The sequence below is a fragment of the Leuciscus leuciscus genome, assembly GCF_965113295.1.
Source record: "Leuciscus leuciscus genome assembly, contig: SUPER_11_unloc_8, whole genome shotgun sequence".
NCBI classification, from domain to species: domain Eukaryota; kingdom Metazoa; phylum Chordata; class Actinopteri; order Cypriniformes; family Leuciscidae; genus Leuciscus; species Leuciscus leuciscus.
In genome coordinates, this window is record NW_028118539.1 from 198,216 (window position 1) to 224,462 (window position 26,247).

The 26,247-nt window shown below is 37.1% G+C and overlaps 2 protein-coding genes across 3 annotated transcripts in view; one reads left to right on the top strand and one right to left on the bottom strand.

Moving 5' to 3' along the window:
- Positions 1 to 26,247, top strand: part of LOC309510281 (NACHT, LRR and PYD domains-containing protein 3-like) — a 359,584-nt gene that overhangs the window by 166,555 nt on the left and 166,782 nt on the right. The gene's annotated exons all lie outside the window — the stretch shown is intronic.
- LOC309510292 (uncharacterized protein) lies at positions 22,387 to 26,204 on the bottom strand. 2 transcript variants are annotated; one of them, XM_082191289.1, is made up of 5 exons: positions 26,133 to 26,204; positions 24,553 to 26,024; positions 24,182 to 24,273; positions 22,777 to 22,856; positions 22,387 to 22,669 (listed from the first exon to the last, which is right to left on the bottom strand). In XM_082191289.1, exons 2-5 carry the CDS (start codon positions 24,747 to 24,749, stop codon positions 22,523 to 22,525), a joined length of 516 nt encoding a protein of 171 aa, XP_082047415.1. In that variant the 5' UTR covers positions 24,750 to 26,024; positions 26,133 to 26,204; the 3' UTR covers positions 22,387 to 22,522. The 2 variants fall into 2 exon arrangements, with proteins under 2 accessions (XP_082047415.1, XP_082047416.1); XM_082191290.1 differs by having other exon boundaries at positions 24,553 to 26,165.

The window sequence follows — 26,247 nt, forward strand, 5'->3', positions numbered from 1 at the left end:
AATAATGTATGTAACTTCTGTTGCTGTTTGCGGTCAGGGACTATTATTTCCAGCGGAAGGAAGGCTTTTAGTGATTTTACTTCATGAAAGTTGCACAGATACATATTTTTCGGCTTTAATAAATGTATTGTGTAGTAACTGTTTTATAAAAGCAGTAAGGTACTCAAGGCTAGTGTTGGATCATAATTAAATGATCACCTTAATGCTTACATGGTTGAAACCAACAAAAGCACATCCATGTATGACGTAGCAGAAGCGTTTTTGAACTGCAAGATTCTTTAATCTGTAGATAAAAAATTAAAATAAAGTACCTGATAGTGAAGTTTGTGGGATGAGAGACAAGATCTATAGCAAAATGATGGCCTCTCACGGTGGCTCCATACAAAGACCAGTCGCTGATGGAGGCACCACAGCCAAAATGGACAGGAGTTCTGCACGAGTCAGGTAAGCAGAATAAAATACACTGTAAATAAACAGTATTAAAACAAAGGGTTAAGTCACTAGTACACATGACCTTCCATGGCTTAATGCTTCCATAAATTAAATTTAGGAACTTCATTTTTAATATTCATAATAATTTAACAGAGGTGGAAAGTAACTAACTACAAACACTTTCGGGTAAGGTGTAAACAGCCCCTTAGTGGCGAAACAATGTAATCGATAAATGCGTTACTCTATATGCTGATATGCTGATTTACTCTATTTTGATCGCTATCGTAGACATCAGTGTTTATATTTGAACTTTGCACTTTTATCCCAGTACTATGATAATTTGAACTATTGTGTCACAGAAATAATGGTACTATGAGGTTGAAAAGGCTTTTCAATGCATTCAATCTCACGTCGCTTCCACGCGTCCACTTGAAAGGGATATTACGTCACTCAACACTAAAAGATAACGACACATTTCATCCTCTGTTGAAACAAAAGTGGCAAACTTCTGTCAACCTCATCTATAAGCAAGGACAAAAATAAAAATAAAATAATTTAATTCTTTATTAAGCAATATTATTTAACCCTCTGATTATCTTCATTTGGGACGACACTAGTTATCTTTGGGGTCCCCAGACAACAACATTTAATTTTGTAACAGAATAATAGTTGTTTTTTTTTAAATGTAATTTTACACTGTTTATTAATGTTTTTACTCAACATTTGTGCAGTTTTTGGATGATTTATGATATATTTTCAATTTCTTTAAATAAATAAATATTTATTTAAATAGGCTTTTTACAAAAAAACAGCATTTTATGTAAAATTCACTTTATAAAAGACCCATATTTCTAACTTTCATTCATGGGGATAACATGGATAATTTTACATGGTTTAGTGTAAACTTTTTGCCCATATTTTGTAAAATGTCGTTTTAAAAGTAAAAAATTATAATTTTAGCTACTAGATGGCTATAGAGCTCCACTATATGCTATTTGACTAACTGAAAGATATCTTTTCACAAGATTTTCCAGTTGGATTCATATCTAAATATTATGAAATCACAATTCTAACAATAAATTTTATTTATTTTTTTACTGAAATTTTTTTTTTTCAAATAATGTTACATTATGATTAGAATCAAACCTGAAAAGGATAAAAGTTGAAATTTTAGAGTTTATCATTTATTTCATCATCTTTTTTTCATATAATTGTACAAATGTGATCTACACTTCAGTTACTAACTGTAACAGAACAGATATGTACAGTTAGATTATATATTGAGTACAAATACATGACATGAACATTAAAATGCAATGAATTGAACAGCATAAGTTAACAAATAAGCAAGTAAAGCCACCTCCGTTTCTCATAACAAGCGCGGGTGAAGCTCCGGGTGTAGCGTTAGCTTCGTCCTGTCACTGGCCTGTAAATCGGGTTGGTCCGGTCGGAGATCCTTTATTTCTTAAAGGTCTTGTGAAAGGTTTTTATTTGTAAATCAATAACAGAATTTGGTTTAACTTCTGCCATTCTCTCTACGAAAATGATCAGCCTAGCGATGTTTTGACGTAGTCGGAGTGACGGTGTCGCCCGCGCACTCGCAGTAGTGGCAAAGAGCGTTGAGTTGAATGGCAAGTGACGAGAACCAATCAGATTGGATAAAATAACATGTATCCAATTCTGATTCGCCAGGGACGCAGCGACCTGCGTCCGGGGGAGAATCTTTAAGAAACCAATTAGAGACCAGCTTCAGGTCACATGCTGCCCGAAAATTTAAAGAGTCCATAGACCAGTGGTTCTCAACTCCAGTCCTCGGGACCCGCTGCTCTGCACATTTTGTATGTCTCCCTTATTTAACACACCTGAACCAGATCATCAGCTCGTCAGGAGAGACTCCATGAACTGATTTGAGTGTGTCAGATAAGAGAGACATACAAAATGTGCAGAGCACCGGGTCCCGAGGACTGGAGTTGCCATAGATCCATTTGTCCGGCGTCCCTCTCACATGAAACCAGAGAATGTCTAATAGGAAGAGAATTGACACTCTCTGGTTACTTCCGGTTTCTGGACTGGCTGCAGTAACACGTCTCTGTCCATGCGGGGGCGCTCGCAGGCGAGTGCAGAATGAATGGAGGTCTATGGCGCTATACCCATCAAATTCCACTTTTCTCAGGATATAATTTTTTGTCTAGTAATTTGAATGTTGTATCCGAAAGGAGATGCAAAGAAATTACACATTGCTGGGTGTTAGATTTTTTAGAGTCACTTATTTGCTTTAAAAAGTCTTTTAAAATGTCAATGACGTCATACACAGTGATAGTGCTTTACGGCATCGGTTCCCAACAGGGGGGTCGCGGCCCACAAGGGGGCCTCAGCGAGCTCTGTGGGGGGTCGCGTCATATTTTGAAAAGTTTTGAGCAATTTGCATTAAATAAAAGTCCTTAACTTTTTTCTGTTCAAAATGTATATAATGAGCGAGTTCATCATGAATCCATTTTCCAAACCGTGTTTTTGTCTTATCCTGAATCACTATGGTGGTACACCTATAATAAGTGATTACATTGGGACTATTTTACCCTGGTTCGGATCGCTGCCGCTGCGGAGTAGCCCAGTACCTCGCACACAGAGAGAGAAGTAGTTCCGGCTACAATGTTCTTCCGAAAGACGCATTATTCTGTTAAAGAAGAAAAAACTGGCACTAGAGATTGAGTTGCTTCAAAAGGAACTTCAGAGTAAGTGCTAAATACACTATTTCACACAGAGTACTATTGCTGACCTTGGATAACAATATATCTTATTGCAGGCAAAAGATGACCATCATTGGCTTTTCTTGACAAAGAATAATTGAAATAAAACTCAAGGAACTAAGCATGTTGTCTTGTCTTCTATTCATTTAATGAAGGTTTTTGTTTAAAAAAAAAAAACACAATTCTGTCCCGTGCAGCTCTGCCACTTGGTTGGTCCAAGTGCACTGGCTGGAGGTCATCATCAGGCTGCACCTCCACCACAGGGGTCCTCTCCTTTCTGATGGTGGCAATATTGTGGAGTATGGCACATGCAACAATAATGTCACAGGCCCTGTCAGGTGCAACCCGCAGACACTGAAATCTTTCCTTTAGTTGCCCAAAGGTCATTTCAATGCGTGCCCTTGTCCTGGCTAGAGCTGCATTGAAACGGGTTTGTGGTCCGGGGTTTGGGTCAGGGAATGGCGTCATGAAATACTGCCTGCAGGTATAGCCCCTGTCACCAAGCAGGATCCCGTCGTAAGCACCTGGAAAAATGCAGTTTTGTTAGGCTCAGAATAAATGTATGTAATACAGTGAGCTTGATATTAAATATTTCCTTACCACGTTCAAATAATGTGCATAAATGTGACTCTCTGAAAATCCTGGAGTCATGCACAGAACCAGGCCATTTTGCTTCCACATTTGTGATGTAGGACATGGAGTCACACACCATCTAAGATATTTTTAATCAGTCAACTGCATACTTTTTGATTACATTACTTTTTGTATTATTTGATATATTCTGGACTCGCTTCTCCAAGGTAAATGGTGAATTGTTTGATGTCAGGCTGCATGCTCAGAAAGCGGCAGTGGATTGTGCAGAGTGAGACCACCTTCAGCGACAGGTTCTTGTCGTAAAAACGGACAAGACATGGCTGCGAAAGACTTCCCGTATCACCTCCGCTTATAAAGCCGGGATCTAATCCTGTTAACATGAAATAAGCCTGCTCCCGAGCAGGTTTAAGCTTGCGCACCTGCTGCTATGACAGCAAGTCCAGGATGAGCGTCGAAGAACCAAACAATCCAAGATCATGCCAAATCTCCAACAATCAAATCCAGCTAACTGAGTTAGCGACATACGAAGAACGGGCCCCTGGGGCCTGTTTCAGAAAGGAGGTTCAACTGAGTTGACTTACCCTGAGATGGGAAACTCTGAGTTTTCGGTTACAGAACAGCTGAAATTAGTTAGTTCAATCAACTCTGAGTTGACTGACTCTGAGATAAGCGCGTGCACCACCACTATAAAAAGCCATTATCAATGGAGTGCAGATATTATGAGTCACCATGGTAACAGCGCCAGACAAAAAGAGGTCTGCATATTTCTCACCAGCTTCTGCAAGCGTACGAAGACATATTATTATTTTTTAAATATCGGCTGCAGCAGCGAAGGACAGAGAGTTAGCTAGGGAGAAAATAGTTGCTCGAGTCAATGCGTATGTTTACATTTTAATTAGTTATACAGTGTTGGGTGTAATTAATTACCAAGTCATCTAAATACTGTCATTTAATTAAAGGGATTACTCTTAATTCTTCTGTAATTTGAAGTAAAATCTGATGTAATTGCATTAGACTATAGAACAATTCTGTATATTTAACATACATTTTTAAAAGGTTTATTTTTTATGTAACCTTCTCCCTCTACACACTTTGGTCAATTCAAGAAAAATCCATGCAATTGTATATTGTTTATTTGAAAGCATTAAAAGTGCAGTTTCTTGTCTCTCCTTGTATTGTTCAAGTGGTTGAGGTTGATATGGGATTTATTAATAAGTAGACTTTCTAAAGATAGTCATTATTACATGAATCTAATTACACGGTTGAAGATGTCATTTGTAGTTAGTAATTAATAACTATTTTAGAGTAACTTACCCAACTGTTATAATATCAGAGGTGAAACTGGAAGAACAGTATGTTATTCAACCTAATTTTAATTTTCATGGGTGCAATCCTGCAGGTATTAAAAGAACATGGCAGCAGCTGAAAATTAAATATAAGAACATAATTCAATCAGGTAAGGTTTGAGCATATCATGGGTGTAGGCTACCTGAATTTACAAATATTTGACATATTAAATAACTAAATAGCATCCCAGTGTCTAGCAGTGCAGCAGCATTTTTGGCTGGGAGAATTCCTGGAGGGACTTCAGAGCCAGTCACTCCCGAAGATCCAAGGGCCTTCATAAAATGTAAGAGGTTTACATATGTGTTATTTCTTATATAGGCTATTTTTGATATTTCCATTTATTTTACTTTGGGTTGGGTTTTTTGTTGGTCCCAACAGATTCCGATGGTAATATCTGTCTTTTGGAGCCTCCTGTCCCAACAAAACCTGCAGGCAGTTGTAAGTAGCCTACTCAATACACCAGAAATTATGACAAATAGTGTTATAAAGTGTACTCATCTTCACAGGACGATGGGGATAATGTTATGTGTCACATCAAACAATCTACACATTCAGATTTTTTCACATTTTTATGTGGAGTAGAATCTAAGTTTAAAGCTAAGTATAAATGGGTAGTCTTATCTCTCCCCCCCGCCCCCAAAGTGGAAGAACAGCAGGAGGACGGTCCATCAACTTCTGTTGCACAGATGAACAGAGTTCAGTGATTTTCAGTAAATGCCACAGTTTAATTCTGTAGAATTTGTTTAGAACTACATTATGTAACTCTAATCTACTACTGTATATTCAGTTGCCAGTTAAGGAGTTAATAGACTTCATCTTATTTAAAAAATTGAAATTAAAAATAGCAATATTGTATTTATTAATTAAAGATTCATTTTATTAATAAAAATGTACTGAAAGAATGAATGAGGTGTTTAAACACCACTTCCTCTTTAAAAAAGGGGAGGAGACCGAAAGAAACTCTGGGTTTACCGAAGAAAACCTGCTCCCGACCAGGTTAGGTTCACAGAGTAAGTTACCATGGTAACTGACTCTGAGTATAAGTTACCTCTCTTTCAGAAACGGGCTTGACTTACTCTGCTTTCTCAGGTTTAACATACCTCCCACTCTGAAACAGAAAACCCAGAGTTTCCCTCATTTCAGGGTTAACATACTCTGAGTTTTCACTTAACCTCCTTTCTGAAACAGGCGCCCCTGGTCTTTTCACGATCGGATAGCTATCCGATCTGAGAAAACGCATGAAGTGGCCAGGTGTAAACAGCCCCAGAAATCATTCTAATATTCTGATTTATTATGAGTGTTGGAAACAGTTCTGCTGCCTAATATATTTGATGAATAAAAGGTTCAAAAGAACTGCATTTATTAAAAAATATATATAATTTCTAATAATATAAATCTTCTTTACTATCACTTTTATTTATCAATTTAACACATCCTTGCTGAATAAAAGTATTGATTTATTAAAAAAAAAAAAAAAAAAAAAATACTGACCTCAAATTACTGACCAGTAGTGTATATTGTTGTTACAAAAGATTTCTATTTTTAAAAATTTTTGCTTTTTTTTTTTTTTTTTACTTTTTATTCATCAAAGTATCCTAAAAAAAAGTATCACAGGTTATGAAAAAATATTAAGCAGCAGAACTGTTTCCAACTTTGATAATGAATCATCATATTAGAATTATTTCTAAAGGATCATGTGACAGATTGGAGTAATGATCCTGAAAATTCAGCTTTGCATCACAGAAATAAATGATCATTTAAACTAATTATTTTAAATTGTAAAAATATATCACAATATTACTTTTTTTCTGTATTTTTGATCAAATAAATGCAGGCTTGATGAGCAGAGGAAACTTCTTTCAAAAACATTAAAAAATACTAATACTTATACTTGCCCTGTAATACATGTATTCTTTGTTTTAGATGTTATTAACTTAAATTCTTATGAATAATAAAAATGTTGTAATGTCTATTTGTTATTTATGGCCTGTATGCCTCATTATTGATATTATAGACCGACTGCGCTGATCAAAAGCATGATGGGAAACGACTTGCTGACGACACAGCTTAATGTTCATTGGTTTAAACAACCGTGATGTATTGTTCTCTTTTAAAATGTTTGATTTTAAAACTCTGATATCATGTTTTATACGCATGCGTTATGTGTGAATATTCCCAAACTATCTAACAGTGCGATCTCTATGGGTTATGCAATGTAATTTTTATAAAAAAGAAAAGAAAAGAAAAAGAAAAAAACAATACATGTCTGTATTAAAGAAAAAAAGATTAATAAACATGTATTTGGAATGGAATTAAATAAGTAGGCTACTTTGGGTGTCTTGTTCATTATATTTATTTTCATATAAAAGCAACAGAACTTAAATTCCATCCAGTTTATTAGCAACACTGTGCACGAGCGTGAATCCGGTGAATCCCGCGATATCCATCCCCTCGCGTACATTTCAGGCGAGGCAAGGCGCATCTCAAACAAGCCTATTTCTTCAGCGCGATTTCACAATACTACTACTACTACTAATAATAATAATATATCACAATACTGTTGTTGGTTGTTTATACTGTTGATCAAATAAATGCAGGCTGGATGAGCATAAGAGACTTAATTCAAAAAACATTTAAAAATCCAACTGACCCCAAACTTTTGAACGTATGTACACTGTACATACGTTCAAAAGTTTGGGGTCAGTTGGATTTTTGGGGTCAGGGGTCTCCAACCTTTTGTGAGTGAGGGCTCCCTGAAGGGATAAAATAGTCTAGAGGGCTACTTGTTTGATATAGGCTACTCATACTCACTTGCTGCGTTCGAAACCGCATACTCAATGAGTAGGTACTTCATTTCAATAAGTACTTACTTAACGAGCGCTAAAAGAGTAGGTAGGCTACTTTATAGCCAGATCTCGTTGAGTATGAATGCGAACCGGACATCTGCTATGTTGACGTTGTCATGTGACCTACGACGCGTTATCACCAAGCGGCAACCTCCCCGTCTCTCTCTTGAAACCAACACGGAAGTGAGTTAAACTGCAATTCATTAACTGGCCGCTTGGGCTGGCTGCAGAAGTGAGTCAAATCTGTATCTCCCCCCATGTTAAAATTACCAACTTTACAGCGGAAAAAAACATGTTTACAGCCTGGATCTCTATGTGGCTTTGGTCTATACAGCTAATTTTGCCCTTCATAACAACTGTGAGGGGGGTGAATTTTTTTATAACTCATCCGTTTAGTTGATTAATACTTAAAGTTCTGCATAATTAAGGGTGTGGCCACTTGAGTGACAGATGGATTCCCGCTGATGTCATTGCTAGCTGTTTGTCTGCTGTTGTTACTAGCCGTCACTTCACCTCAGCAAATTTTAGCTGCTGAACTTGCCATCTCTGCAGTGTTTTGTGCTTTTTTCCGGGATTATTTCATACAATTTAATACACCCATTACTTCGCCCACGGCTTAGGATTCCGTCGTCGAGTATCGTTCGAGAGAACAACCAGCGCTGTATTTCAGTTGTTTTCCTCTGTGAACATGCACTAATGGATGTCTGACAATTTCGTAGCTTTTTGGAGTTTTCAGATTTAAAAACGTCAATAAAGGCTCGTTCGTTCTGCTCTCACGGAACAGATAGATTATAATATGCTTAAGTACCGTCAGATGAAATCCTGCAGGCAGGGCCGGCTCTGTAAATCTGGGGGCCCTAAGCAGGATAATTTTGGGGCCCTGCCTTGCAGTGAATAATGGAGTATTGCCACCGCAAACCAGCAACTGTATACAATCTAACCCTTACACATTTCATCTGTACCTCTTTTAACATGATTGCCCACAATTATTTTACTGCTTATTAAAGTACACTCACTGAAACAGTAAAAGTAAAGATTACAGATTTGCCAAATTTCTACATCTACTTTATTACTGTCTGAATGCTTTGTAAATTTTAAAACAGCACTAACTGTTTTTTGTCCACTAGACAGCTTAAAACCTTTAGTATTAAAAATCTTCAATAAAGTTGTTGCATAGGCCTACTACAGGTGATGCTGGAGTCTCTATCTTTGAACTTCTTTTCCCTGTTCCATACTTTAAAAAGAGGGAGAAGTTGGACCAGTAATTTCTTTGCTTCCTTCTAAAGTGATTTAAACATATTCTTCTATATTGATCTATCAAAGAGATAAAAAATTCTGCAAAAGATTTTAGTTTGAGTTGGTATTTATTTTTTATATATTCCAACTACAAAAACACTACTTCAGCGAACAATCATTAGCCAAATGTGTATATAAAATGTTTAGTAATAAAATATATACATAAATCTAATAAAAGCTCTAGGTAACACTTTTTACATTTTACAGTCATTGTTGCACGTTACATGTAGTTCATACAAAAATAATTCTACAGTAAAAACTGCTTAAAATGTGGATTTCGTTTGAGTAGGCTACCTCTACTTTAATGGGATAATGTCCACTTTAACGCACCCTCTGGTTGCCAAGAAACAGCGCCGCGAATTGTACAGAAAACGCAATAGGCCGCTCTTTGTGCATTGTGTAATGTGCCAAGTTAAAAAATTTATACAAAAAGAATTCTACAGTAAAAACTGCTTAAAATTTGGATTTCGTTAGAGTAGTAGCTCTACTATAATGTGATTTTTTTTCTCCTTTTTTCTGCACCCATTGGATAGACTCGTTTAATTTTTGCGGTCAAATTTCCAAGTCCAGGGAAGACAACGATTTTACACGGTTGGTTGACTGTTAAAATGCGGCGACACCGGCGAGTACCATCTGTAGTTAGGGGGCCCCCTAGTGGCGGCGGGGCCCTAAGCAGCCGCTTAGTTCGCTTATAGGGAGAGCCGGCTCTGCCTGCAGGTGTCGGTGCTTTCTCCGTCCATGCAATAAATGCACATCCATGAATGAGCGCGGATTTTCTAGCGCATTTACTTGAACTTCATAGGCAATATATCTGGGTCATTCTATATTTAGGGGTACATTTCATGTCAGCCAAAAAGTCAGGAAATCAGTATTCTTTTTTGAGCAATAAACTAGGTGGTTAAATAATATATGCCCTTGGCTTAATGTGCTAAATTAGTTATTTGGCAAGCTTAAGCTCTAATGATTTTTTTTTTATATGTTAATGAAAATTAACATTTGATTCATTATTTTGTCAACTGTGTTACGGACAAATGCTGTGTCAAATGAAACATGAATGAAGTAACACATGTTTGAGAACACATTTGTTTGAAAGTTTTTTAGTCTATTCACTAGAGTTTTTGAGTTTTTGATTCACTAACTGATTTGTAAATATGAATTGGCGGCTTCATAATGGTCGTTGTGGGATGATGTCATGAAGGATGAAACTTTTCTTCAACATAAATTCACAGTTTGCTGAATTTAGTATTATTCATCATCCTTACCCAAGATTTCCATTTCCAGAGATATCCCTATCTAGTTTTCTGACGGTTTAGTTCACATTTAAAAGATTTATGACATAAAAACCACACTTAACACAGTTGACAGAGAAAGTAACACAGTTGACAGAAGTAACACTGTTGACAGGACACATTAGAAGGAAAAGAGAAAACTTCCTTTAAGATGATAACTTTCTTTTTATTCAACAAATGTAGGTTTAAGTCAATCATGAGTAATTCTGAATGGTTTATAACCCTTGACAAATGTGAATATATTATGTTATGGATACTGAGTTCATAGAAAGTGTGGCCGTGATGAGATCAGTTAAGTTTATCCATTGTAATGCAAATCATGGTTTTAGGCAATTTGTAATTTTGTGTAATGTAAATGTAATTTCCATATAATGTAGTGTGAGCATAAATTGAAACTGAATTGTCAACATTGTCAGTTGATAGGTAACACAGTTGACGGGTAACACGGTCAGGGACGTGGGAACTATATTGTGAGAGGGGGGGCGGGATTCTTGAGGGGGGGGGGGGGGTGGGGGTGTTATTGTAGGCCTAGTAGCCTGTGTTATGTATCCTGATTGACTTTATGATTAGTTAAACCTGTTTTGCACATGCATCCCCACAGAGTTAACCATTTCAGACAGTAGGCTACCGGACAGCCTCTGTCTCGTTCACTTCAAGTCTGTGGGCGTTACGCACAGCTCAGTGTGGCCGCTCCAATTTACCTTCAATGAAATCTATGTCAAAACGCGTCAAAAGAGGCAATGCATTTACGCAGAGCAGGGTCATAAACGCGCAGAAAACGTGGCCATGTGTGTCTGGAGTTCAGCGAGCTCCACGGACCACTCCTTCAGTCTATCCACGGAGCGCTCTAAAGTCAACAGCGCTGAATGAATGATGATCTGCTTTTATGTCATTTTTCCTTTTTTATTCAGAATATTCACAAATGTGTTAGCTATGGCATGAAATATCTGATATTCCGATTGTCAAATATATGCAAGTGGAAGTGTATTGTTGTTTAAACACCTTTATAACGATCGCGTTAGTTGAGCTGTATGCGCGATGGGCGCCGCCGTGTTAATTTGTGCCGCAGACGCAGTTCAGAGAATCGGATCTGTTGGATTTACAACACGTGTAAATTTCACATTCATCCACTTCTCCCGAAATACATAAAAGTAAGTGGCTGGTGAACTGGGAGAAGAATAGAGTAAACATTAAAGTTACTTACACAATGTGTATCTGATATGAATAAAACGTGTCGAATTATAATGGAAAGGATTATTATTACCTCCGAAAACAATACATTTAGAATTTGTAAAATACACACTGATGTCTATAGACATCAGTGTGTATTTTACAAATTCTAAATGTATTGTTTTTTTAGTAGCCTACTTAGGCTATGTGAATTTATATGTCTGAAACCTAAAATAAACAGTATGTGGTTGAAAACACTGAAAAGTTGTGATATATGACAGCTCTGAGCGCGCCTGTCTCTGGCTAAATTCAACATTTGAATTTAGCAGTTGATCATGTGATGCACTGACCGTTCTGATCACACCGGAGTGAAACGCTCCAGGGACCAGCCTAGACTGATCACAACGGTGTGACCGTACGTGCGAAAGGCTTAAAAACAAGAAATTTTATGACACAAAATGTTGAAATGTAGGCTTAAATCAAACACATTTAATTCAGATTCTGTATATATAAAATGGAAACCAAAAACAACGAAAAAAACAGCTGGCTGACCCCTAGAGGGGTGGGGAAAAGGGGTGGTGGTGGTGGGGGGGGGGGGGGCGGCCGACCCCCCCGCCCCCCCTGTTCCAACGTCTATGAACACGGTTGACATTTCGGCCATTTTAGGGCCTTGTGCAAAATGCTGGCCTTGGACTAGTTAGTAGATGACCTTGATTAACTTATGTTTTTATACTCTTTCTCTACACATTTATAAATATAACATGTGACGCAAGTTCACCAGAACATGTTGATAACACAGTTGACGGTCAATTAATCTATTCTATGCGCAGACAATAATATAGATAATATATTGAAGAGGAGAAGTTATGAATTACCACACTGTCTTCACATTCCCCTCCAAAAAAGGAATTGCATCACAGTGATGTTGGACATGTGACTTTGGAACAAATCATTGCTGATTTATAGGGGGTTTTATAGGGAGTTACACAGTTGACACTGATTTCTCTGACATACACAAAATGGGTGATTTAATGTAGATGCATGAGCAAAATATTTTTTTAAACACCTTTCTCACAAGTTAATGATTATTTTGGACAATATTTATAAGAAATATATACAGAAACATGCATTCTAGAGCTAATCTGAAGAGCAAAACCTCATATTTACCAAATCGGACAGCACAAAAACAGCAACTTCCAGTATAGAATATGCTATTTTTGCAAGATAAAAGATGGGTATCTGTTGGATTTTTGTATTAAATGAATTAGAAATGTCCCTTGATATAAAAGTGATCATTGATTGAAGTGAAATGTTCATGATTTAAAAAAAAAATTATAATAGAGTCCATGGACCTGACATGTACCCCTAATTATAGAATGACTCATCTATGGTTTAACCCATTTGAGAGGCGGCCAAAATCAGAATTTAAAATGGATTGAATAAGCTCATCTCTACGAACTTGAGCGATGCCGCGCTGACGGACCATAGACTATAAAAAGAGAGTGACTGACATGTAACGTTAAGCACATAAATCACTGTCACACACACACTCTCAGAGTAATATTAAGTTACTGCATAATAAAAATGCCAGAAGTTTATTCCAGGTACTTTATTATAGTAAACATACATTTTTAGACACTTCATACGTATTTTAATAGGCTATATATTATATGTAATATATAGTAGGCCTATGTCTTGTAGCCTATATTATAGGCTCATAATATCATATGATAAGTATTAACGTAAATTATATCATTATCACTTGTCTCACTAGTCTTAATATAACTATTACTGGTTATTAACTGTATTTCTTGTGAATATCTGGGCCAGTGACAAATAAGGTTTTCAACTGATAAAAAATTCAAAAAGGTTAAAACTGCACATCAAAGTAGTTATTATCTTTATGGGGGTGTTTTTTACTTATTACTAAAATCTCATTTTTAAACAATGTATTTTAAGCGGTTTAACTGAGAATCATGTGACGACACCAGTCAAAATGTCATACGGGATAACGTTAATGCATTTTCTAAATATTACGATATTAAAACTTTTCAAATCAATAATACTTAATGAATATATAAAGTGATGCAGTAAACAATATTTGGAGCACAGAAAAAAATGTTTTGCACAAAAATTTGTGCACGTTCTACGCAATGCTACGTGCTGCAGCGTTCTGAAAGCTGCCAGTTTACACCAATGAGATGAAATGGGACGGTGTATAGCAACAACTCTGTACTTCCATTCCAATTTTTGACTTTTCAACAATGTTTTTTTTTTACAGTTGGATATCATTTGTAGCATCATAAAATACAACGAGGACAGAGATAGTGAGAATCTTTTTATTTTTGTTATTTTTTTATTGCAAGATGTACATAAATTGGGATCACAAACAGGGAAAACAAATAAACAAACAAACAAACAACCAAAACAAAACCAATACAGTCAGGAACTGACAGATGCGTGCGTTTGTGTGTGTGCGTGTGTGCATGTGTGCGTGTAAAGGTAACTGGGTGGACGTGTCACAGTACATACTTTGAAGAACAAGAGATAGATGAAAAAAAAAAAAAAAAAGGAAGATAGTGAGATACTGACTACAGCTGCATTTCTAGTAGTGATGAAACTGAGAAATTGTCACATTTCCCTAATTCACTGCATTGTTCTCGGTTAAGGCTGTTGTTTTCTAAGGTCAATGTTTGCCAGCTCTTAGAAGTTGAAAATCTGACACTTGAGTACTGAAATTGTGGATATGTGTAAGTAATGTATAAGTTAATAAATATCTATGTAATGAAAATTCTTTCTTTTTTTAATTATTTTGGACAAGATTAAATATTAAGAAATGTTCCTTAAAGGAGAAGTTCACTTTTGAAAAAACTTTTGCTGATAATTTACTCACCCCCATGTCATCCAAGATGTCCATGTCTTTCTTTCTTCAGTCGAAAAGAAATTAAGGTTTTTGATGAAAACATTCCAGGATTTTTCCACATATTATGGATTCCATTGGGACCCAAACGGTTCAAGGTCCAAATGACAGTTTCATTGCCGCTTCAAAGGGCTTTAAACGATACCAGACGATGAATAAGGGTCTTATCTAGCGAAACGATCGGTCATTTCAAAAATAAAATAAAAAGTTGACGTTTTATAAGCACAAATGTTCGCCTTGCTCTGTTCTGTGATGCGCGTTCGTGACGTCACGTAATACGCAATTACGTTGAAAAGGTCAAGTTTGATGTGTTTACAAATGTGCGGAAGGAGGACCATATAAACATTTTCAAATGTATTTGTGTCAGTTTATCGTTTAAAATGCCCATTTCGTGTGCGCATCCTGAGTGTTTTAATATTAAAAAGCCAAAAAGAACATTTTCTTCAATTTTTCAAGCGTGACCTTTTCAACGTAATTGCGTATTACGTGACGTCACGAACGCGCATCACAGAACAGAGCAAGCCGAACATTTGTGCTTATAAAACGTCAACTTTTTATTTTATTTTTGAAATGACCGATCGTTTCGCTAGATAAGACCCTTATTCATCGTCTGGTATCGTTTAAAGCCCTTTGAAGCGGCAATGAAACTGTCATTTGGACCTTGAACCGTTTGGGTCCCAATGGAATCCATAATATGTGAAAAAATCCTGGAATGTTTTCATCAAAAACCTTAATTTCTTTTCGACTGAAGAAAGAAAGACATGGACATCTTGGATGACATGGGGGTGAGTAAATTATCAGCAAAAGTTTTTTTAAAAGTGAACTTCTCCTTTAATGGTAAACATGTTTTATTAAATCTATATCTATTTGATTGGAGAAAACAAATAATGTCTAATACATATTTCTTAAATGTGATTTCTAAATATACTTTGTGCCAAGGTTTAGAAAATACATAGAAAATATTGGTTAGGGCAAGTTATTTATTTTTCATTGGCTCAAGTTATAAAATATAGATGTGAACCCTACATTTTTTTTAAGTGGATGAATGAAAACCTTTTTTTCAGTGTGTGTGTGTGTGTGTGTGTGTGTGTGTATTGTTTTGGAAATATTTTTCTTTCTATATATAGATATGTAAACTGTATATTTATTTATTTGTCAATGACAACACACATTAATTAGCACATTAGGCTAATATGGATTTATTCCCATGGAAATTCTTGGCTCTAAGATTATATATTTGTAAATCTCATCAAAAGACAAAATTAAATGTTAAAACTAAATTCACTGTAAATATAATCTTAATTTGAGTTTCATAAACTCGGCGTTGCGTTTGAAATCCGAATTTGATTATTCTCCATTTTTTCAATCAATACATATTACATAGCGAAAATAACCTGCTGAAAGAAGCAGTTTTTTTGACAAGAGACATCGTTATGTTTCGCTCCTCTGTCTGCGCTTCAGAGAGCATCTAAAGCCGCTAAACGTAGGCCTATGGAAAGTTGCAACCCAGAGTCCAGTGAAACCTGCAGTACCTGCACATGTCCACTTGATGGCGAAGTCTGTCAAGAAACCCCAAACATTATACTTCCATCAAATCTGAACACAAGGTGACAGTAAAGTCATGAGATATAGTTCAAATGCTTTTCATGTAAGTCCATAAACTAGTCTTAATTGTACTTTATCATAATCTCTCAGATGTTTTATTAATTTAGTGTTGATAACTTTATTAAAAAAAGCCTGTTTATACTGATAGTGGCTTAATTGCTGGCAATATTATTAATAAAAATGATTTATTTATCATTTTTATTCCTATTGCTGTTGTTGACATGTGTAGCTTATTTCTTTAAGGGTTGAAATACAAATAAATAAACTGACAAGGCAAACAAAAAGTTTTTCCCTCTTGAAGAGATAGTTCATCATCATTCACTCAAACACTCATGTTGTTCCAGACCTCAATTACTTTATTCTGTCAAACACAAAAAAAAATACAAATAAAATAAAATAATAATTATAACAATTAAAGGTAGGGTAGGTAGGAATTGTCTAAAAAACTTCTTTTCCAAATTTGTTTAAACTGTATTTATATATCAATACATAATTAAAATGTAAGTACTCTGAAAAAGAAAGTATAAAAATCGAGTGTCTGTAGACCTCTCACGACTGTTTTAAAGACAGCTCATTATTTCCATTCACTCCACCCCCTCCCTTCTGGGCTCCTTCCAAAGCCACGCCCCCAAAACACATGAACGCGCGACTCCGACCGCTGAACTGGAAGACGCATTATTTACCTGAGACGAGCGGAGAGGAAGGAGCACAGTGCATGTAGTGATATCATGTCAGAATCACATGTAATAAAAAAATCTAACTTTATCATTATGAATATAAACAAATAAGATGTATTTTAGTACTTACTATCAAGCTAGCATATTGATATTGGTAAAGTTTTAAATATATATTTTTTGATTCGCTAACGAGCTAGTTATATCTATAAGGCAAAGCTAAAAACAGGTTGCATTGCATACACGTTTTTCCATTACCATCAGTTACACTGTGATGAAGATGAATTTCGTGTAAGATTCATAACATATATGGTGTTCTGCATGTAAGAGTTTCCATGATGAAAGCATTGTTGACTCTGATGAGGACTACACTCCAGAGGCAAGTACCGCATCGTCAGCTCGAGGACAGGTCCGGGGTCGAGGGCGAAGCAGAGGAGGTCGTGCAAGAGGCCGTGCAACTAGGGTCCGAGGATACTGACACGCGTTTTATTCAAAGACTTTTTGTTCATTACCTTTTCTAGTACTGTCTTCCTTTTTTGCCTTGTTTGCCTTCGCTAACTGCATATGCCGGTAATGTGAATTTTTGATTGCTCTTTCTCTGCCATTGTTTTGCTATTCCTAGGTTCCGTGCCTCTTGAATTCCTCAAATCAAACGGGTGCGCGCGCATATGGGCAGATCCTGTGTGGCAAAAGGGTGGTTGCCATGGTTGCGAGAGAGTGACAGTCGCCTAAGCCAATCCTTTGTTTCGTCCCGAATGGAAATAATGAGCTGTGTTTAATGCAGATTAAACGGTCTAGAGTCACTCGATTTTTATACTCTTTTTTTTCAGAGTACTTACATTTTAATTATGTATTGATATATATAGAAAGTTTAAACAAATTTGGAAAAAAGTTTTTTATAAAATTCCTACCTACCCTACCTTTAATCAGTTTTTTCCCCTTCATGTAGTAGAAGTCAATGGTAACCAAACCGGTTTGCTTTATCAACATTCTTCCCAATATCTTTATATATATATAATGACTGAGCATCCTGGATTGGATCCTGTTTGTTTAAACGTGTATTCTCTTCAGAATGCATACATTTATCGAGCCGACTATGGAACCTTACCCTGGTATTCCAGAGTTCTCGCGAGAGCACAAGTTGAATTTGCTCAGCGAGTTAGATTTAGGTCTGGACTTCCAGGCTGTGTGGTGATGAGGGTTCGCCGTGAGTTTCCAGATGATCAGGGCAGATATGTTGGTTTCCTACCAGCTGATGATTGAATCTGGACACCATGGTGGAAATGACCTCCTCCTTGTCTGGCCGCTCATAGCCTACTCCGCACAAAGGTCTGATAGTATGGGTATCTTAAGTACCTCATCCATGTATGGAGCAGGGTCCACAAAAACATGCTCAAATATTAGGTCCTGCAGGTCATCTAGGTACTCTGTGCAATAAAACAAAATGTATTTATAAATTTATATCCTGTTGATGATGTTGCTTGTGCACGACCAGCATTTTCATTGTAATGAAATGCAGCCAGGTTTAGTCTGCAAGTGCACAGACACAATTCAGGAAAATAGCCTATAGTGATGTAAAGTTATTTTAACAGCAGTTAAATTACCTGCACAACATTCCAAGAAATGGGAACACTGTTACGTCAGAAACAAGGACACAATGTGCAAGTAAAAAGCTTTTATTTAATAGTCAATGATGATGATGATGATGATGATGATGATGATGAATAATCCGGGTGATGCAGGCGGTGGCGCAGGTACTTTGATGGTCAGACACGGAGTGATGGATGAAGTGCAGCGTGCTCTGATGAGTGATGACGTGATCCAGACATGAAACGTAATCCAACAAAGACGCGAAACCGGAACACAGGAACTCAAGACGGGACACGAGGCACGGGAACAGGATCAGACAACACAGAGACTTCATGCAACGATCTGACAAAGGAGATGAGAAAGTGGTGAGCATTTCTAGGAGATGAGATGAGTGGCAGCTGGTGATGATGAGTGATTGCAGCTGGATACTGATCAACCGTAACGATCCGGACACACCCACTCACACACATGTAAACAACAAGGCCCGAGACTAGAGAGAGACATTGGATCTATGAACCGTGACAAACACCACATTTTTTGGGGCAAACCGTAGAATGTCACTATGAAATGACTCCAAAGATGAAGTCTGGTGATGTGGACTTAGTTTGGTGATGTCCTTCAAAATCCGCGTGTTTGTCATCACTTTCTCCAGCTTGTAGAATGCCTGAGTTCCTATGAGAAATGATACAAAAATTGCATTAATTACAACTAATAACTTTAATTTTAGGTTATTTACACTTCGACTAACAGTCCCCCTTTTTTTTTTTTTTTTTTACATGTCGTGTTGCCTAAAAATAATATTTGTTTACAGTATCATACTGGCAACAAGCCACTTGTTTCTATCTCTGCTTCCCTTTAGATGATGTAGACGAGCAGGAAAGTTTGGATCCTCTGTGTACGTTCCTGACATGGTTCAGAATCGATTTCCATTTTGCCACTCTTTCTGGTCCAGTGGTTGAAGATGATGCAGTAAATGTGGTTTTTAATGCTTCTCTGCCATTTCCGTAATTTTTCACAAGTCTTTCATCTTGGAAATGTTTTCAAGTTTCCTCACAATCCCTGTAAATAAAAATATAGACAAGCATTTTACTGCTGAGAATAAATACAGTGATGTTCACAGTTTGCCAGTACTAAATATTTGTGATATGCCTATAAACTGTCACAATTTCTTAATTTTCACATTAAACCCACTTATAAATCTATGTTATTGAATTTGTACGATTTATAATGAATAAAACCTTTTTCGATGTGCCACACATCATAAAACTGGTTGATGAACATAATCTCTGAGGCAGAGTGCGAATTACCCCACCATAATTGGGGGGAACTGCTCCTTCACTTCTTCTATGACCATCATGGTCCACTACCATATCAATCCCCACCGTGATCGCCAAGTGCAACATGTGTTGTGCAACACACATACAAGGTCTAAACATGCGACAAACTGATAATCAGTAGGCTACAGAATATCTCATTGTTATTATATATCCAAAAGAGAACTGTTTTGATCAACTCCCAAAAGTTAGAAGTTAAGTGCACTGAAATACCATTCTAATTACTAGTAAATAGTAATACCTTTACAAGAAGCCTATTGCCTATTTCAGGGTTTTCCTGGCTCAAAATGAGGCGCAGGTGGTAAAATCATAATAATGTATTTTAATAATAAGATAATAAAAATGTGTATTTTTTTGTAGATCATCATATAGCCTAATGTGTTTTCCACCATTTTTTCTGTTGGTGGAGCTTGGTACCTCTAGGGGGGTCCGGGGGCATGCCCCCCGTAAGAAAATGTTGTACATTTTAAAGATAAATTCATTAATCTGGTGCACTTTGAGTCGCCCGAATCCACTATTAAGGCGAGACACGGCAGGCAAAAACAAAGATTTTTCATGCAGTGGTTGTCATAATGACTGGATACGAGACAGGAAGCAATTGCAAGTGATTTATTCAGATAGTGCAAACAACAGTCCAACTGTGCAACAGTGCAAGCCGATGGGAAGAGTGACGCAGGGACTTCGATGGTCGGGATCCGTGAAGAAGTGCAGTGAAGGTGACGGTGAGACAACGGGTGAATCCACAACGAAGACTAGGAACAGGAACACAAGGCAGGAACTGGGAACAGGAACTGGGAACAGGAACACAAGGCAGGAACTGGACACCGGAACACCAACGACATCAAACAACGATCTGACAAGGATGATAGAACAACGGTAAGTATTTAAGGAGTCATGATATTGCTTGCAGCTGGTGATGAGATGATGATCAGCTGGAGCGGATCAAGTGATGTCATACACTCACGCCCACAACACACGCGCTCACACAACAACATAAACACAAGACTAGAAGGAACAGAGAATACATCTACCGTGACAGTGGTCAGTTTTGAGATTTTGGGCTAGTTTACTCCTTCAATATGTGTTCTTTCAAGCTGCTATAAAGAAAACGTTGAAAATATACATTAAGATGTTTATTTTATTACATTTTGTTTACTTCTCCCGAATTTACCAAGAAATTCTCCCGAATTTACCAAGAAGTTATCATTCCCACACGACACGCCGAGATCCGTCTGTTTACTGAAGTCTGTCATGACCGGGATCGCTGTAAAGCTCTGAGTCTCCTGCTCTGTAACCCAAATATGGGCATTTCCTTTCTATCAGTAACCAATCGTGAATGTCCAAAGGGGGATTTAAAGCTAACGACGAAATCTCATGTAGAGCTATTTAACTCTTTAACTGCCGTTTTCTCAAAATGAGTTTTTTGTCATTCTCCAGTAGAAACATCTCAGCCTGTGTAGCACCTGTGTACACCAAACTCTCCAGTTATACACTTAGCAGTATTCTGAAGATATTTTCAGAGGGATTTGTTAATAAATCATTCCTGGCCTGATTTATGTGACATTTTAATAAAAAAAAAAAGGTGAAAATCGATTTTTTAAGGCTATGGACAGTATATTTTAATTTCCTAGGTAATGAAAGCATATATCCTGAAATCCCTCCGAGTTTTTATTTTCATCTTGTGTAAACAAAATGAAAAAATAATTTTGCATCTGGCTTTATCATATGTTCAGATCTATCTACCGAAAATATATGCAAAATCGTGCATATTTAATGAGATAATGCCTCATTTGCATAATTAAACATATACATTTCTAAAACTTGTAATACATTTTTTTATATACTTGTGTAAGTAATCAACTGAGGAAGTTTCATGGTGATATCTATTATTTAAACATTTTACCCTATTCACCTGTAGTGTCTCGCCTTAAAAATAAAAAATCCACCCGCAAACCGCCTATATTCTTTGATTTAGATCTGCATCTGATCATCACATTACAATTATTCAAATTCTTAGTGTTAAGCATGATAATATGGTAACATCACACTGAAGTAGGCTGATTTAAAATTAACATTTATTTAAAATAAAAGTTCTTCTTTTGGCAAAATTACATTTCCTTTATAGCCTAAACAGAGGCTTTACTCCCTTCAAGCTTAAATTGTCAATGTTTCATTACATCACTGTTTGAAAACACTCAGAATCATTTTTTGTACCTTTATAAAGGGCATTTTCCCCTAATTTTATTAAATGTATGCTCCATATTTCATTTCAAATTCTTAAATTTGATAAATATATTCAATTAAAATAATTAGACACTAGGCTGTTACCAATAAAATTAAATCATTTACATTGAAAAATTATAACTATTAAATTAGATTATTTTAAATATTTTTGAATATACAAATAAGGAATGTTGAAAAGAATGATACTTTATGAAACTAGCGTTTTGTCATTCAACGTTGACACTTGCTTGAGAAGTTGAAGTCGTTCTCTATCGCCATGGTGGTTAAAAATGGTACGGCCCACAATAGGGGTGTCTGAAATCGCTTTACATTAAAATGTTCCTACAGTGAAAATAGGAGTTGACTTGTATTGTAACTGTAATTATATTTTTTCACAATATCAGAAAAATTATCTGACCCCCCCAAAACTGATATTTCTGTCCCCTACTGGGTCTTCATTGGGGGGTATAGTACCCCCCAGTACCCCCTGTAATTCGGCGGTCAGTTACAATACACTCCAGAGTAACACCACGAGCTTCCAACAGGGCAAGGCTCCTCTGTAATCCTTTTTCCATGTGGTAGCTTCCTCCCACTTCGTTACTCTGAAATAGACAAGTATAGGGAACGAAACAATCAACTTAGACAAACCAGAAGTTTTAAACTTCTCAAAATGTAATTTTTTTAAATACTGATATTTCTTCTCTCCCACCTGAACCAGCTCTGGTGTGTCCACAACGGTGTTGGTCTGAAGGTCCATCAATGTATAGCTTCCAAACTTTGCAGAGTGGCCTTTGAAAGTAATATTACACAAAGCATTATTACCACGAGTGCATTGAATTCAGTTAGATACTAGGGGTGTAAATCGGACAGTTCATCACGATACGATACGATATCGATTCTCTCAGCCAGCGATACGATATTTGCCGATACTTCAAAAAATTCTACGATACGATTCGATTCGATTCAGGGCTATATCGATCGATTAATCGATATATTTAGATATTATGTTCACACAACCAGTTACGTTTTTATTAACTCACAAATGCAACCAAAATATATAACATGAATGTTTAATTAAACTCTTTGAAAATTGCACACTCTCTCCCAATTGGGACATTTACAACAGAAGAGGTAATTTGCAAGTACTCCGTTCTTGTTCATTTTCATAAATCATGTTTTTTATTATTATTATTGTGCATTCCAAGTAATATCAATCAAACTGCAGCTGGGTTGTTTTGATTAATAATAATAATAATAACTTAAATACAGGTAAATTACAAAATCAAAGTTAATTGAAAGTATGCTTTAATATGTTAAAAGTTTTTTTTTTTTTTTGCAGAGCAGATTCACATTTCTCTGAGTCAAACAAAATCAAGTAATTGCTATGATAAATAATACAACACTCGGTTAATCTTCGTAACGTTAATCTCCTCAGCTGACATAGACGCCTGACAAACTTTGTTGTTGTGATAACGTACACGCAGTACAGAGAGCTTTTCTCTCACCACTAAACGAACTGCTTTAGTAAGGTTCTGTGAAAATGTTTCCGGTTTTATTTTCCTTTTACACCCTGAAGAAGATATCACGAGTTCATTGAAATTATCCACCCTCGATCACTTAGTCAGCTTTGACGAAACTCCTCTTAGCCAGCGCGTCTTTTCAAAGTGACATCTGACCTGAATACTGCGCACTGAGTAGCTAAAACGGACTCGCGTTCACCAACAAGGGTGCGAGTGCTTGTCTCTGCTCTGTAAAACATGAACTCGCGATGCCTTGACAGCGGACAACCGGCTTTTGTGAAAAAACGTAGGGTTTAGTCAGTCTTGTCAGGCGTCTATTTCAGATGAGGAGATTAATGTTATAAAGACACACCGGCAGGCGGTTGGTGAGTAAACGAAAATGTGCGCTTTGGCGGAAGGATGTTACGTGAGAATGTGGAGTGTCAAAATAAAGGTGTATATCGATATTTTAAGAGTGGAATCGATGCATCGTATCGTTAGACGTTATATCGATGTATCGTTACACCCCTATTAGATACTACCTATGCATGTTATGCTTCATGATCCGGAAAATACCTGAGCATCCATGCATCCTTCTTATTTACAACTATGTACCTGGTGAGTCAGCCCTCATGTCACCTCCAACGATGACCCTTTCCCTTTCACTCAGGCGATCTAGCGTCTCATTTTGCCATTTTGCTTGAGCACTAAGAAACAAAAACTCGTACTGGTTAACAAATATTAAATACAAAAGTAACAAAATATAATAATAATAAAAATAATAAAATTCTGAACCAGGGGTGTTAAACTCAGTTCCAGAAGGATCAACAGGCATACTTGAACTTTTTTGATGAGCCTTAGAGAGTTGATTAGCTGCCTCAGGTGTGTTTAATAATGATTAGAGGTAAACTCTGCAGTGCTGTGGCCAACAAGGAACTCAGTTTGACACCCCTGTTCTAAAACAAATGCACAGTTTTGAAACTTACGACATGTCTGCTGTCTCCGTTAAAGTTGTGTCCGTCTCTGCTGGATCAAATGTATAATCTTGCTCTTCAGGTGCTACTACAGATGATGTGTCCATTAGGGTTTCTTCGTCATCCTCTTCCTCCAGTTCCACACGAGGTCTCTTTGATGGCCACTTTATAGGTGTAGAGGTCCTAAATATTAAAAGGTCCCATGACATGCTACTTTTTGTAGGCTTTAATATAGGCCTTAGTGGTCCCTAGTACTGTATCTGAAATCTCTTCCCAAAAATTCAGCCTCGGTGCAGAATTATAGCCACTACAAGCCAGTCCCAGAATGAGCTTCCTTCAGACAGGCCGTTTCGGTGTCTGTAGCCTTAAATACTAATAAGGAGGAGAAAGGTGGCGCAAGGTGGAGGGTGGGTGTGGCCTTGACCATCTTGCGCAACGGTACCGTGGCGTGCATGTTTACGTTGGATATTGCAATGGCACGAAGACACGCAGTCTTTCAAGCATTTCAGTTTGACCCAGAATCTGATCCAGATGGAGAAGCAACGGATGAAGAAGTTGCAACTCAGCGGCTCCAGCAGGACGTTTCCGAATGGTTAGTTTAAAATATTATGTCTGGATACAGTACTTTATTCGGATGGTTTACAGTTATTATCATGTAGCTAATGCTAACCTACTGTTGCCTTTTCATGAGAGATCTGTAACGTCTGTATTTATCTTATTACAATTACATCAAGCTCTGCGATCTTGAAATGCGGATATCGATCGCGCGCGCCATATAACCAACAGGAAAACGGTTATCCAAATAACAAAGAAGTGTACAACACTCGCGTTACAGTGTGTGTATTCACACACATAAACTGCATAGCTGCATAGCTAATGTTACAGCCACATTCTACGTGTAACAATCTAGGTAACCATAAACAGTAAAGCAACACACTTATATATCATTAGTTGACTTACTTGTCCGAGGTGTGTAGCTGAGCCAAAGAGAGTGATCCAGACTTTAGTTTCAGACGTTCAGCAAGCCCAGCTCTGTATTGACCCTTCGGTGTTCATTTGTATATCCAATTATTGAGCAATTATTATGCTTCGCTCGCTCAAAAGCCATGATATCTCTCGTGGACAAACTAAAATCGCGCGCGCGCGTTCCTACTTCCTAGCGCATTTTCTCATGGGCGGAAAATATTCTCTGGGCGGGCAAAGCAGAGACAGGGGAGGTAACATTTCCTCCTTATGACGTCATAAAGAGGAGATTCAAGATCAGCGCGTATGAGCCTCCATTTTCTCAAAGGCAGAGAAAGATAGCAAAAGCTCGATTTACACCGATTGAAATTTCTAGAAACTTGGGGACCATATACAGGCTAGGGGAACTCATATTAATGTTAAAAAACCTCAGAAAGTGAAAATTTCATGTCATGGGACCTTTAAACCAGCTGCTGGTGACAAACTGTCAATGTCTGAAACTGTATCTGTCGTCTGGACACCTGTAATATACAAAGTAGTTGTGTGTTACTGTTATGTGACACTTATTGTGTAACAAGACTAGTTATAGGTCCTCTGTATAAGCAGTATCATGTAATACATAAACATACCTGAACTCCTGTAGCGAACATGAAACGTCTTCATTGATGACTGAGTACCAACAGACTTGGTCAGCGGTTTTGCGTCTGTCTGGCAAGCAACATCTCTGGTTTGGCTGCTCTGTTC

Bases quoted from the DNA above. Each gene is read 5' to 3' on its own strand.
- LOC309510292 (XM_082191289.1), bottom strand. From the start codon at position 24,749: ATGTCATGGGACCTTTTAATATTTAGGACCTCTACACCTATAAAGTGG. The intron at 24,274-24,552 runs GTAAGTTTCAAA...TTTGTTTCTTAG, and splicing joins ACGGAGACAGCAGACATGTC to TGCTCAAGCAAAATGGCAAA. The intron at 22,857-24,181 runs GTACATAGTTGT...TTACTTTCAAAG, and splicing joins CATGAGGGCTGACTCACCAG to GCCACTCTGCAAAGTTTGGA.